This window comes from Hoplias malabaricus, chromosome 3, assembly GCF_029633855.1.
Source record: "Hoplias malabaricus isolate fHopMal1 chromosome 3, fHopMal1.hap1, whole genome shotgun sequence".
Lineage (NCBI taxonomy): Eukaryota > Metazoa > Chordata > Actinopteri > Characiformes > Erythrinidae > Hoplias > Hoplias malabaricus.
The window spans coordinates 30907308-30921671 of NC_089802.1; the positions used below are offsets into that span (position 1 = coordinate 30907308).

Below are 14364 nucleotides of genomic sequence, written 5' to 3' on the forward strand. Positions count from 1 at the left end.
CTCAGGAAGAAAATACAACACAAAATGTCGGTGTTGTGGTGCTCATTTTAGGATGTTTGTTTGTTTTCTTACATTTTCAGTTAAGATATGTTTTATCTTAATATTCAAAAATAAGTTGAGCTTCACGGGCTGCACGGTGGCACAGCAGGTAGGTGTCACTGTCTCACAGCTCCAGGGTCCTGGGGTTGTGGGTTTGAGCCCCACTCCGGGTGACTGTCTGTTAGGAGATTGGTCTGTTCTCCCTGTGTCTGCGTGGGTTTCCTCCCACTGTTAAAAACACACGTTGGTAGGTGGACTGGCATCTCAAAAATGTCCATAGGTGTGAGTGTGCGAGTGTGTGTCGCCCTGCAAAGGGTGTTTCCACCTTGCTCCCAGTGATTCCGGATAGGCATCAGACTCACGGCAACCCTCAAAAAACCCAAATTATGTCTTGGTTTTTGTACGTTTGATGAAACACACAAACTGCTGGGGCACAATGAGTTGATAAAAATTAGGTTTTACCTTTTTATATTATTTGTGCTTAATTTTTATATTATTTGTGCTTAATTTTTTTTCCAAGTAAATTTGTGCTTTACTTGGAATTCATAACTGCTTTAATAACTCTATCATTTCTAGAGAATGGCCCAGGTGTGATGGACAGGTTGTTCACAATGTTGAGAGAGAGAGAGAAAGAGAGAGAGAGAGAGAGAGAAAAACACACCGAATGCAAATTTTTTCATTATTTACCTGCTCTTAAAGCCAAAGCCACCACACCTGCTCTTGGCAGAAGGCCAGACAGGAAGCAGTCTCAGGTGCTGACCTCACTGCAGATATCATCGTAGCCTTCAATTACTGCAAACCACTGGCACAGATTGAGTTCACAGATGATGATAAGGGCCATGATTTTTCTGTTCTGCGCTGAACTAGTCCACTAGTTTCTCAGTCCATGACTAAAGTAAACACTGAGGATTTTACATTTAAAAATACAAATTTAAAAGCAAACACACAATATAAAGTAGTGTGCTTTAATATAAGACAGGAATGTCTATATAAAAAATAATTTCAGTTATATTCCACAGATCAGAAACTCTATGCACTGCCAAAAGGATGAAGATTCACGAGAAGCAGTTTTCTGCTGTATACTTACACCTGTATACTTATGTAATACCTGTCCAAGTGAAAGCAGAATTTAAGCATAACACCCGTATTGTCTTTTTCTAAAATGTTTGCCTGCAGTGTTCACCCACACAGTGATGATTTGGTCAATATTTTTACTTCCACGTAATTCCTACTGTGTCTTTGATATTGCCAGAACTTTGCAGGAAGTCTGAGGACCAGGATGCTGGTTGAAAGTGTTGGGAGATATTATGGTGGTGAATTTAGGGGAAAAGTTTTAAAAGACTCCTGATTTCTTGAGTTATCCAGCTTGATTTCATTAAAGACGCTAAACATGGACATGTGGCTCTTGTTTAATCAACTGCATCTGGGGTAAGTGAATAAAAGTGTAAATTATATTTTATATTTCATGTAATAACTATTAATCGCTAGCTGTAATATCATTACAGATCTATCCATTCAGCAGTAGACACTGTTTAAGGCCAATAATATTTAACAAACCAAACTCCATTCTAGTTTTAGAACATTTTTTTTTTTTCCTGGGAAGGACGGTCACAAGAATTGGGACCAAAGCTTATGATAGAACCGCTCTGTGCCCAATGACTTTCCACGAACTGAGATTTTTACAGGTCAGTGCATTTGTGTCCATAAAACGTCCATTAAGTTGGACAGAGCTACTATCGTTGTAATGATTTTATTTCAAATTAAATGCATCTCAAACACAGCACTGTGTTTAACAGAGACCACCCCATGTTTATTAATCTCCATTCAAACTGTCTATAAGCAGAAGGTATTTCAGCACTTATTACAACTTCAGTTCTTTTCAGGCTTTCTTTTTTTTTCTCTTCTGCACGAACATTTTTCTCCTCACATTCAAAGTTCAGTCTTAGAAGTTGGTTGCTTTTTTCTGCTCACAGTACAACAAAGGATTCTGATAAACACATTATTCCGAGGAAGTTTCCTTATATCACAAGACCTACCCGATAGCTTCACATCCTATCAGACCCATGTTGTTTAGTGGAAATGATGGACACAAACAGCTGTGGGATTATTTTGTAGGAAGACTGCAGCTTAATTTTCTCCTGTCTTGATTAAAAACAAGTTCTTACATTGCTTTCAGTCCCCTTTTCTCTGTCCTTTTTTACACTCCTGCTCTAGAAACCTCTTTTTTTTATTAGTCTTATTTGTCCTTGACTACAATTTCCACTTCCTTACGAAATAGATCTGATCATTTCAGAAATGTATATTAAAAATGTAAATTACATAAATTAAGAGAAGTCTCTGGGACTTATGCACAGCACTACTTCTTTCATATCTGTAGCAACCAGTCTAAACATCTACATGTGTCTCTCCTTATGAGTGTCTGCCATCATTGTTATTGCATTAGTTTTTAAATTACACGCTTGTTACTCTTCTAAATTACACACTTAAGCGCCCAGGTTTAAAAAGGCCTCGGACTGGCCTTGAGTTGAATACCCATGTTCAGCACACATACAAAAACATACACACGCAATCGTTGAACAAACGAGTATTGCCCAACCAACAGGAAGAACAGGATCTGGACCAGTCGCTGTATGTGAGCTGAAGCGATGCACTCACAAACACAAGAACAAACACTGTCACTCACTCACTCTCTCTCTCTCTCTCTCTCTCTTTCTCTCAGCAGGACGAACCATAAATAATGTAGTAATGCATACATACCTGAACCGTGACTAGTTCACACACTAGTAGCAACCAGTCTTACTACAAGAACAACACTGCGACTCTAAAACACTTACCCTGAAAATTACCAACAGCACCCATCATGATGTTTCACTTTAATCAGAGGTTTGTGAAGAACAAATCAGGAGTAAAGTCATGGTGTAGCTTAGAACATATTAAAGGAGGCATATTACATTCATGAGGAAGAGTGTGGTTTTAGCCATTGATGCTTTGTTCTCTTTTTTCTCCCTGTACTTGTTTTGTTCATTTTTACTCAGTGTTCTTATTTCTCCACACCTCTTGTATTTGTTTTGCTTGGTTTAGCCTCGTCTTTACGCTCTCAAATAAACGCGGTCCAGGGCTGTGATCGGAGAGACTCAGAAAAGGGGGCGGGGCAACTAAAGTGTCTGCACTCCATGTAAGAAGCAGTACATAATCAGAACGACTTGTTTTATGCCATGTTTACTGACATAGGCAGCCTACAAAAACAAACTAAGGGGGGTATTAGTCTACAGTGTTTGTGTTGGAAGGCTCCAGATCCCCAAATTAATGCTTAAAACGCACTGAACAATTGATTTTGTTCCCCATATTGAGTCCCCTTTAGTATATGGAACAGTAACCAGACCCAGTTTTAATGCCATTTGAACTAAACAGTTACTACATGCTGGTGTTTACAGTCACACATTCATTCATTTTCTGTAAATGCTCAGGGTCCTGGGTCCCGAGCTGGACTTATTAGGTGCAAGGCAGGAACACACCCTGAACAAGGCACCAGTCCATCACAGATGGCTATTTTCAGGCTCTCTATAATAAGGTCTGTCTTTTCATGATTAAATGTTTTTAATTTCACTGCTAACAATAATAATTTGTCAACTTTCTGTGGGCTAAGTTAAGATTAATCTAGAAAAAAGGACAGACATATTTTGCATGTACATTCTATGCCCAAAACCTTGAGCTCCAGCTACTCTGCTGTTGGGTGTTATTGGGTAAAAACACACAAACAGTTTCAGGTTCAGCTCTGGTCTGTTTGTCCAGAGCACACAACAGCGTCACTCAGGGAAAGAGCTTGGCAAAGAATTCCAGAAATTTCCCACTGCGTGCTGACCGATCCTCAGACGCTCCAGCTGAGCGTCCAGCGAGAATGCCCTGACCAATCACACAAATCTTCCTGAACTTTGTCAGCACTCAGTTGTATTTCATTACTCTTAGAAGAACGTAAGGCACTCACAAACACTGTTGTTTACACGTTCGCCAAATTCAAGTGAATTAAGATCATTTAGACTATATTATATTACTATTTAATGGATATAATCTACTGCCATATGCTTAACACATAACCTGTTTATCATTTAATATATACACTTTTTAATGTTTTATATTAATTTAGCATTCATTTGTTCAACGCACTTTTACACTGAAAACTAGCTGAAATGTTCATGGTTAGAGTTTGCATGAGGGAGTTAGTCCATAGTTGATATAAAGGTGTGAAATAATGGCCAACTAGAGCTCCAGGGTTTGCGACCTTCTTCAGGCAGTTAAAAAAAATCAGTAGTAAAAAGTAAAAAAGATCAATAGTGACAGAAGTAATATGACTCTATATATGATCTAAACATGTTCTACTAAGACCAGATTAATGTCTGATTGGCAGCTACAAAACATTGATAAGATGCTTATGTTATCTGTTGTCAGAGCTTAAAATTATCATCTGTAGTAGCACAAATCCATGAACACATTCTTTTATACAGATAATGCCTGTATTGAAATTTGTTTCAAACATTTTATATTGTCAGTACTTCGAAATCATAAGGAAGCCAGATTTTTTAAATATTTTTAGGCTAATTTTAAATTATTGATCACTCAAACACACAAACAACCAGTGTGTAACCACTGCATAAACAGTGTAGTATTTGACCGGATGTCAACTCATAGTGAACTTTGATTTTTACCAGTGATTTTTCCCTCTCACACAGTTTTAAACAGCTTTTCAGATGCTGGAATAAAGATATCTCTTAACTCTGTCCATTTTCAGCCTTTACAGTTGGTACAGTCTAGCTTGATTGCCAACGTAAATATTCAAATAATATTTTATATATCATGGTACAAGTCCTGTTCAGTAAATATCTCAAGTACCACAGTGTTATACTTCCCTGAGTGATGGCTCCACACTGTTATAAACTGGATGAAAGTGTCAACAATGGCCAAAATGCATTATAAGCAAAGTTTATAGGCTGGTCCTAGTCAACAACACCTCACACAGCATGGCGCTGAACAGATGAGCTTCTCAAGGACGCTCAGCTGGTCATTTGACTGCATGCTGATAATAGATTAACTGCACAATGCACAGTGAGGTTTTAGTGGTTTTTTTTCCCCCTTTTCTAATTCAATAGCTTGCATGCAAACAACACACACACACACACAAAATCTGTGAACAAGGTTTGTCCAAGAGTAATCAAAACTCTGACACAGTTAGGCAGAGCCTTTAAACTAACGACCTTTGAAACACCTTCCACTCAACCTGCAGGGTGTGTGTGCGCGTGTGTGTGTGAGATGTTGCGTATAAGCGCTTGCATTCCTAACATGCTCATGAACTTCATGTGCTTTTAATATGTTTAGTTCTATTTTAATTAACTCACACAAAACAATAACAAATTTCAAAGTAACAGTCTGGTAAAACAAATCCTGATTTACTCCATTTCACCTTTACCTTAAAAACTGTCAATAAGCCAAGACATGCTCTGTTTAACGCTAAAGCTACAAAGCTAATGTAGCTAACAATTTAGGAAAGCTTATCAATCTCACAACTACACCACCAGCTCTAATTCTTTCAGGAGACTTGGTTCTCCAGTGAACTCACCTGGTCATTTTTAAAAGAGAATAAGTAAATGTTTTCAGACTGGTAAAAATATCAAATCTCAGGGCTTGTTTGCACCTGGCATTAACCTGAATTTGGATGGATAAACACTGACTGGATTCTGTTTACACTGGTCGTTAAAATGTGTCCCCAGCTTGACCAGATGAAATTGTATTTTTACTTTTCTGTGTAAAAAGTACACCAACACATACATTATTTCCAATTTATATTACCTAACCAGCTCTAAACGTTTCTCAAAAGCTATTACCAATGTGTTATAGGCTCTCAAACCTCTGGAATAAATGTTTAAAACAGGCAGTGAATCTTCTGCAGTGGCCAAAAAAGGCTGCGTCCTGTAGCCGTAATGATTACTGCAGTGGTCAGCGCTATGACTGTGCAGAGGAATGTTTGGACACACCACAGAAAAGTCAAGACTGGTAGGAAACAATCATATCCAGTTGTTTTGTGTCATTCCTTCATGTACAATGATAAGACACTGAGTTAATTTTTGAAAAGGTCTGACTCCTGATCTCCAGAAAAACATCACACCTGCACTGTCCCTCCTCTCGACCGACGTGTTTGTCTTGAAACAAAAACCTTTAAGGTAAATGTGAGGAAGTGTAAAAACCAGTGCACTGGGCTTGGAAACACAAAACCCACTCTAAAGCATCTGCGTTTCTCGGAAACGTCAGTCAAGGCCAACGAGTTTCGTTCTCTTCGCTGTTTGCACTCTGGTCTGCTCAGGTCTTATCAGCCGAGAGATTTTCATGAATCACAACAGTACACAAAGTTAAGAGGAAAAATCAGGATGAAGACTGTCACGGTGTGATTTGTTGTGTTGCACTGAATTCACTCATTGCTAAATATTTGTTTTATGTCATTTCAGTGTTGGAGATGGCCTAGCGATGGCAGGTGCAGTGTGAATGTTGCCAGACTCTCCTTCCGCCCCTAAAAAAAAAAGCACTTTTCTCATGCTCTCTCTCTCTCTGTCCATGTTACCATATTCTACCTGATGTTTCTGAATAAAACCCAAGGCTTAAATTTGGTCTTGGTTTTTCTGTGATTATCTGCAGATATTTATTCCAAATTATAATTTATTCATCTTTATTCTCATGATTAAAATATTGGGTTTGTTCTTCTTAAACTTATATATTCACAAATTGTAGGTATCTCAAAAAATAACAAATAAAAAAATCTGTATCATATGTTTCCCTGTTACCTCTTCTTTGTTCATGCCTAAAGCCTGAGGTCTGAATATTCATTTAGAAAGTGAAGGCATCCAAACTAAACCACATGCGGCTTACCATTCTGTCCATAGCTTATCACTTAATTTTTTTTTTTTATGTTTTCTAATTATTATTATTATTATTATTTCCAGAGGGCACAAATCCATACTAAAGCACCATTTATGCTTAATAAGCCTATATATATAAAAGCTTATATTTAGGGTTCAAACAAAGGTTTTACTAAATATTTAAATTCAGAAAGTTATCCATGTTCATAACTAAAGTCTTAGAACTAAAGTTTCTAATGTATCTATTCAGAAGGTGCACAACTGAGGGAGTTTGTGTGTTCAGACAAATACAAATCCACACTAAATCACAAGCCTAAAGTTTTGGGTTCTAATTTAACCCCACAGACAGCATTTCAGCCCATGACTAAAGCCCCAGCCGCTGAAGACTGGTTTTTTCTGAGGGTTGTCTGTCATCTCTATGGTCTTCTCTCTCTCTCTCTCTCTCTCTCTCTCTCTCTCTCTCTCTCTCTCTCTCTCTCTCTCTCTCTCTCTCTCTCTCTCTCTCTCTCTCTCTCTCTCTCTCTCTCTCCTCTCCCTCTCCCTCTCCCTCTCCCTCTCCCTCTCTGTCAGAAAGTGGCAGAGCCAGTTTGTTGTGGACACACTCGAGAAAAGAATTCTCTGGAACTCACAGTAAGGCTGGGATTTGCTCGGAAACACTGTCGGTAGACTATAAGTGTGTTATGTATGTGGTGGGGGTCTCCTTTCTGAGAAAGGCCCCAGGTTTGGAGGAGTATTTAGCTCAGGAATGTGTCGGTTTGACCCACCTTCCCTCCCTGCCACTGTGGCCACGGCCCCGAGCAGCAGCACCAACACCAACCGAAAACTTCTTCTCCCCATCTCCCTCTTTCTCTTTCCGCCGCGAATTAGTCCATAATCCCACTCTCCTTAAACTCCTCAGAGCGCTCTCAAGTGCCGCGGTTACTCCACGTAGCGGTATCCACTTTCAGAAATCCAGTTTAAGCCGTATATTCCGCTCAATGTTGTCCTTCTCGCACCGTTTCCAATCTCTACAACTTCCTGCGCGTACTGGGAGTGAGTAAGCTCAACTTTGGCAGCTCGGGAACGCGCTTCCCGCAGGCGCGCTCCCGAGGGGAGGGGCGGGGCTTCTCACGAATGATCCACGCCCTCTTGCGCTGTGATTCACACCCGCTGTAAACACTATCCATCAGAAGATAAACTAGTCAATCAGAGAAATGGAATAGATAAATGATTAAAATACCTCAACAAGAAATGGGTGATTAATAAATATACTTTACAAGTGGTCTCATGTGTTCTAAGTATAGAAGGAGCATCCATAAAAGTCCTAATCCTTTATATAAAAGGCAGCATAGGCAATCCCGGGGAACTGCTGTTTTCAAAGTAAAACAAATCCCTACTCTGTTCGTGTTTATTCATAAGCTCACCACTTTTAAGGCATTCTTGGTGCTTGTCTGTAAGTGTTTATTCATCGTTTGACTTACCACAGAAAAATATTTGTAACTTGAGCTGTATATGTTTTAAAGCACTTTAAGTCTATGTTTACTTTCATGGAAAGTTAATGGTCTCCTGAATTTGGAGCCAACCTCCTTAAATTTGTTAATACCTCTGAAACAGCAAAACACCTCAGTATTACTTAACTACAGAGCAGAAATACAACAGCATCCTTATCTGTTTTCATACTTTTCAATATTCAGAGGTCTTTCCACAGTCCAAATGCATTCAGGTGCTGTTTCTCGGCTGTGACCTATGCCAGCAAAACACGTAGAAATGGCTAAAGAGGCCAAGAGGCTTTTATTGGTTTCCCAGCGCTGTGTATAAACACCGGACCTATTTACAGCATGCAAACAGAGCTAAGAGCTAACAAACTGTGAGGAAACATTCTCTGAATTGTATGAAAAGTGTTTAAAATCGTGAACATTGCCTTAAACAAAAAGAAAAAAAAATTGTTTTTATTTTATTTTTACTTGAGAAATGAAATGTGGTTTGTATTAGCCAATGATAGAGCGGGAAGATAAGCATAACGTAGCCAATCCAAAAGTAGACGACTAATTATTATCCACGCCCAGACATGTTGATTGAGTATTAGCCAATCACAGGGCAGTATTAGCCAATCACAAGACAGTATTAGCCAATCACAAGACAGTATTAGCCAATAACAAGGCAGTAGTCTAGGTTTGACTCAAGCCGCTGCCTCTGGCCACTGAGCTGTGGGCTCCTTTGTGAATGTTCACTAGGTTAATTGAGTGGGAAATTAAAGCTTCACTGGTCACTTTACTCACGGGCAGCTGCACAGATTGTTTTTGGACACCGGAGAAGCCTGGCTTAGGACATGTTTGTCGACGAGTCTGACGTTTGGGGCAAACACACACCATATTGTTTTTATCCCGTCAGGACATTGGAGTGTTGCATAATAATAACAGACCCTATGGGAGGCCATCTAGGGAAAATACACTGAAACACTTGCGCACTACACTGAAACATTTGCACACTACACTGAAACACTTGCACAACACACTGAAACACTTGCGCACTACATTGAAACATTTGCTCACTACATTGAAACACTTGCGCACTACATTGAAACACTTGCACGCACTACATTGAAACACTTGCGCGCACTACATTGAAACACTTGCGCGCACTACATTGAAACACTTGCGCGCACTACATTGAAACACTTGCACGCACTACATTGAAACACTTGCGCACACTACACTGAAACACTTGCGCACACTACACTGAAACATGTGCACAGTACACACTGAAACATTTGCACTACACTTCACATACACTCGTCTATATATTAAACATGACGTGTGTGTGTGTGAGAGAGAGAGAAGATGCACTCAGCTGTATGGGAGGCCGTCTAGGGCAAATACACTGAAACACTTGCGCACTACTCTGAAACACTTGCACAACACACCGAAACACTTGCGCACTACATTGAAACACTTGCGCACTACATTGAAACATTTGCTCACTACATTGAAACACTTGCGCACTACACTGAAACACTTGCGCACACTACATTGAAACACTTGCGCACACTACACTGAAACACTTGCACGCACTACATTGAAACACTTGCGCACACTATACTGAAACACTTGCGCACACTACACTGAAACACGTGCACAGTATACACTGAAACATTTGCACTACATTTCACATACACTTGACGTATTAAACATGACGTGTGTGTGTGAGAGAGAGAGAGAGAAGATGCAGATAAATGAAGTTTACTATGGGAGGCCGTCTAGGGCAAATACACTGAAACACTTGCGCACTACACTGAAACACTTGCACAACACACCGAAACACTTGCGCACTACATTGAAACATTTGCGCACTACATTGAAACATTTGCTCACTACATTGAAACACTTGCGCACACTACACTGAAACACTTGCACGTACTACATTGAAACACTTGCGCACACTACACTGAAACACTTGCGCACACTACACTGAAACACTTGCACGCACTACGTTGAAACACTTGCGCACACTACACTGAAACACTTGCGCACACTACACTGAAACACTTGCGCACACTACATTGAAACACTTGCGCACACTACACTGAAACACTTGCACGCACTACATTGAAACACTTGCGCACACTACACTGAAACACTTGCGCACACTACACTGAGACACTTGCGCACACTAGACTGAAACACTTGCGCACACTACATTGAAACACTTGCGCACACTACACTGAAACACTTGCGCACACTACACTGAAACACTTGCGCACACTACACTGAAACACTTGAGCACACTACATTGAAACACTTGCGCACACTACACTGAAACACTTGCACGCACTACATTGAAACACTTGCGCACACTACACTGAAACACTTGCACAACATACCGAAACACTTGCGCACTACATTGAAACACTTGCGCACTACATTGAAACACTTGCGCACTACATTGAAACATTTGCTCACTACATTGAAACACTTGCGCACACTACACTGAAACACTTGCACGCACTACATTGAAACACTTGCGCACACTACACTGAAACACTTGCGCACACTACACTGAAACACTTGCGCACACTACACTGAAACCCTTGTGCACACTACACTGAAACACTTGCGCACACTACATTGAAACACTTGCGCACACTACACTGAAACACTTGCGCACACTACACTGAGACACTTGCGCACACTAGACTGAAACACTTGCACAGTACACACACTGAAACATTTGCACTACACTTCACATACACTCGTATATATATTAAACATGACGTGTGTGTGTGTGTGTGAGAGAGAGAGAGAAGATGCACTCAGCTGTGTAGCACAGGGTACAATCTTTTACGACTAATTCCTGTGCTCTGTGTCTTTTCAGAAATGAACAAACATTTGTTCTTATTATTTTTTATTAGTCTTTTCATATTTGATCAGCCATTGCGTATTTCTGATAACAGTGAGGATATCCGTAATTTTTTGCGTGATGTCCTGCGTTGTGTGGAATCCATACAAGATGACCCGCTACACAGACACTACACTGAACTGGAGCATCACACAAGAACCATTCAGTCCATCATACGTGTAGTTGGGCGCAGAGAAGGGCCTGTGGTGAGAGAATGCACGACTCTTTTGGAGTCTTTATATCAGTGTCTAATTCTCATTTTACAACAATCTCCGGGCCAAAGACATCAAGGAATTGATCGACAAGTGTGCAAGTGTCTCAGTGTAGTGTGCGCAAGTGTTTCAGTTTAGTGTGCGCAAGTGTTTCAGTGTAGTGTGCGCAAGTGTCTCAGTGTAGTGTGCGCAAGTGTTTCAGTGTAGTGTGCGCAAGTGTTTCAGTGTAGTGTGCGCAAGTGTTTCAGTGTAGTGTGCGCAAGTGTTTCAGTGTAGTGTGCGCAAGTGTTTCAGTGTAGTGTGCGCAAGTGTTTCAATGTAGTGTGCGCAAGTGTTTCAGTGTAGTGTGCGCAAGTGTTTCAATGTAGTGTGCGCAAGTGTTTCAGTGTAGTGTGCGCAAGTGTTTCAGTGTAGTGTGCGCAAGTGTTTCAGTGTAGTGTGCGCAAGTGTTTCAGTGTAGTGTGCGCAAGTGTTTCAGTGTAGTGTGCGCAAGTGTTTCAGTGTAGTGTGCGCAAGTGTTTCAGTGTAGTGTGCGCAAGTGTTTCAGTGTAGTGTGCGCAAGTGTTTCAGTGTAGTGTGCGCAAGTGTTTCAATGTAGTGTGCGCAAGTGTTTCAATGTAGTGTGCGCAAGTGTTTCAGTGTAGTGTGCGCAAGTGTTTCAATGTAGTGTGCGCAAGTGTTTCAGTGTAGTGTGCGCAAGTGTTTCAATGTAGTGTGCGCAAGTGTTTCAGTGTAGTGTGCGCAAGTGTTTCAATGTAGTGTGCAAGTGTTTCAGTGTGTATTTGCCCTAGACGGCCTCTCATAGTTTACACAATAATGTTTAGAATTTAAACAAAAACTTAGATTCAGAGTCAGAATATTTTATTTATTTATTTATTTATTTATTAGGCTCAGCTGTGTAGCACAGGGTACAATCTTTTATGACTAATTCCTGTGCTCTGTGTCTTTTCAGAGATGAACAAACATTTGTTCTTATTATTTTTTATTAGTCTTTTCATATTTGATCAGCCATTGCGTATTTCTGGTAACAGTGAGGATATCCGTAATATTTTGCGTGATGTCCTGCGTTGTGTGGAATCCATACAAGATGACCCGCTACACAGACACTACACTGAACTGGAGCACCACACAAGAACCATTCAGTCCATCATACGTGTAGTTGGGCGCAGAGAAGGGCCTGTGGTGAGAGAATGCACGACTCTTTTGGAGTCTTTATATCAGTGTCTAATTCTCATTTTACAACAATCTCCGGGCCAAAGACATCAAGGCAACAATATTCTCATAATTCCTCCAACAACTTCCAGTGGCACGTCCGGTCGCCCACGGTATGATTTAACAGCAGACCAGATTATCCACTGCCTAAATCTGGGATTTAATTGGCAAAGAATCGCTTCCATTTTTGGAATTGATCGACAAGTGTGCAAGTGTCTCAGTGTAGTATGCGCAAGTGTTTCAATGTAGTGTGCACAAGTGTTTCAATGTAGTGTGCGCAAGTGTTTCAGTGTAGTGTGCGCAAGTGTTTCAATGTAGTGTGCGCAAGTGTTTCAATGTAGTGTGCGCAAGTGTTTCAGTGTGTAGTGTGCAAGTGTTTCAATGTAGTGTGCGCAAGTGTTTCAGTGTGTAGTGTGCAAGTGTTTCAATGTAGTGTGCGCAAGTGTTTCAGTGTGTAGTGTGCAAGTGTTTCAATGTAGTGTGTGCAAGTGTTTCAATGTAGTGTGCGCAAGTGTTTCAGTGTGTAGTGTGCAAGTGTTTCAATGTAGTGTGCGCAAGTGTTTCAGTGTGTAGTGTGCAAGTGTTTCAATGTAGTGTGCGCAAGTGTTTCAGTGTGTAGTGTGCAAGTGTTTCAATGTAGTGTGCGCAAGTGTTTCAGTGTATTTGCCCTAGACGGCCTCCCATAAGACCCCATAAGTTACATATGCAGTACTGTGTGAAGCCAACTTGAGCCTAACCTTATCCTCACCAACCAACCTGACAACGATCAGCTTGGTTTTGTTTTACATCATTGATTAAAATGAAAAATTAAAATAAAAAAAAAAAAAAAATAATAAAAAAAAACATTATCCCTCAGCTAAATGTCCCCGCAGAGAGATAAATACACACACATACGTCCATTTTCCAGATGCTTGGTGTGACTATGAACTGGTCCAAACTCCTGTCCTAACTTATCACAAGCATGGTTTTATCCCAGCCTTTCAGCACCAGAATGGAGGGAAGAGGAGGAAGAATAAGCTCCATTCACAGTCTGTCCAGCCTCCTCCCACGCTCATGCTGACCACAGTCCAGCCCACTGTGTGTGTGTGTGTGTGTGTGTTTTGCCTATAATGAGTCTTTATTGTCTGAAGTGTGAAGCGCTTTGATTTAAACTGACTCCACTCCATGTGCTTTGTTACAGTTATGACTACAATAATGAACTGTAATTTATAGATTCTCTAGCAATTTGCAATATTTCGTTTGTATTCTACCTGAGTGTATTTATGAGGAGAGTAATCATTTTTCCTCAGCTCCTGAATATACTGGCCCATTAAATAACAGCAAATCATTCCTTTTTCAAAACAGGACTCCTCAACAAGACCTCAGCAAAACTGTCCCCATTATATAAACAGCCGAAACCTCAGTTTGAATATTTTCGTAAACAAGTCGCATGGTATAGCAGCAAAGGGCACTAAACCAATACTGATGGAACTTGCTGTGTCTAGCTCACATTCCCTCTTTAGCAGCCTCTGAGTGAAGTTCAAATGATTGTCTGCACTCTTTAAAGGAACACTATGTAGTATAGGATTATGGGTTTAAAATTCTTGTGATGCTTCGCTGACCTATAAAGGGTGAACAGCGCTACT

General features: G+C 40.4%; 1 protein-coding gene across 1 annotated transcript in view; it reads right to left on the reverse strand.

Moving 5' to 3' along the window:
* erbb2 (erb-b2 receptor tyrosine kinase 2) overlaps window positions 1-7956 on the reverse strand; it is a 31017-nt gene extending 23061 nt beyond the window's left edge. Inside the window, exon 1 of the mRNA XM_066662841.1 lies at window positions 7706-7956. Within this exon, the coding sequence (XP_066518938.1) occupies window positions 7706-7778 (73 nt within the window). The 5' untranslated portion in view covers window positions 7779-7956. The remainder of the gene's footprint in view (window positions 1-7705) is intronic.
* Between the last annotated feature and the right edge of the window lie 6408 nt (window positions 7957-14364).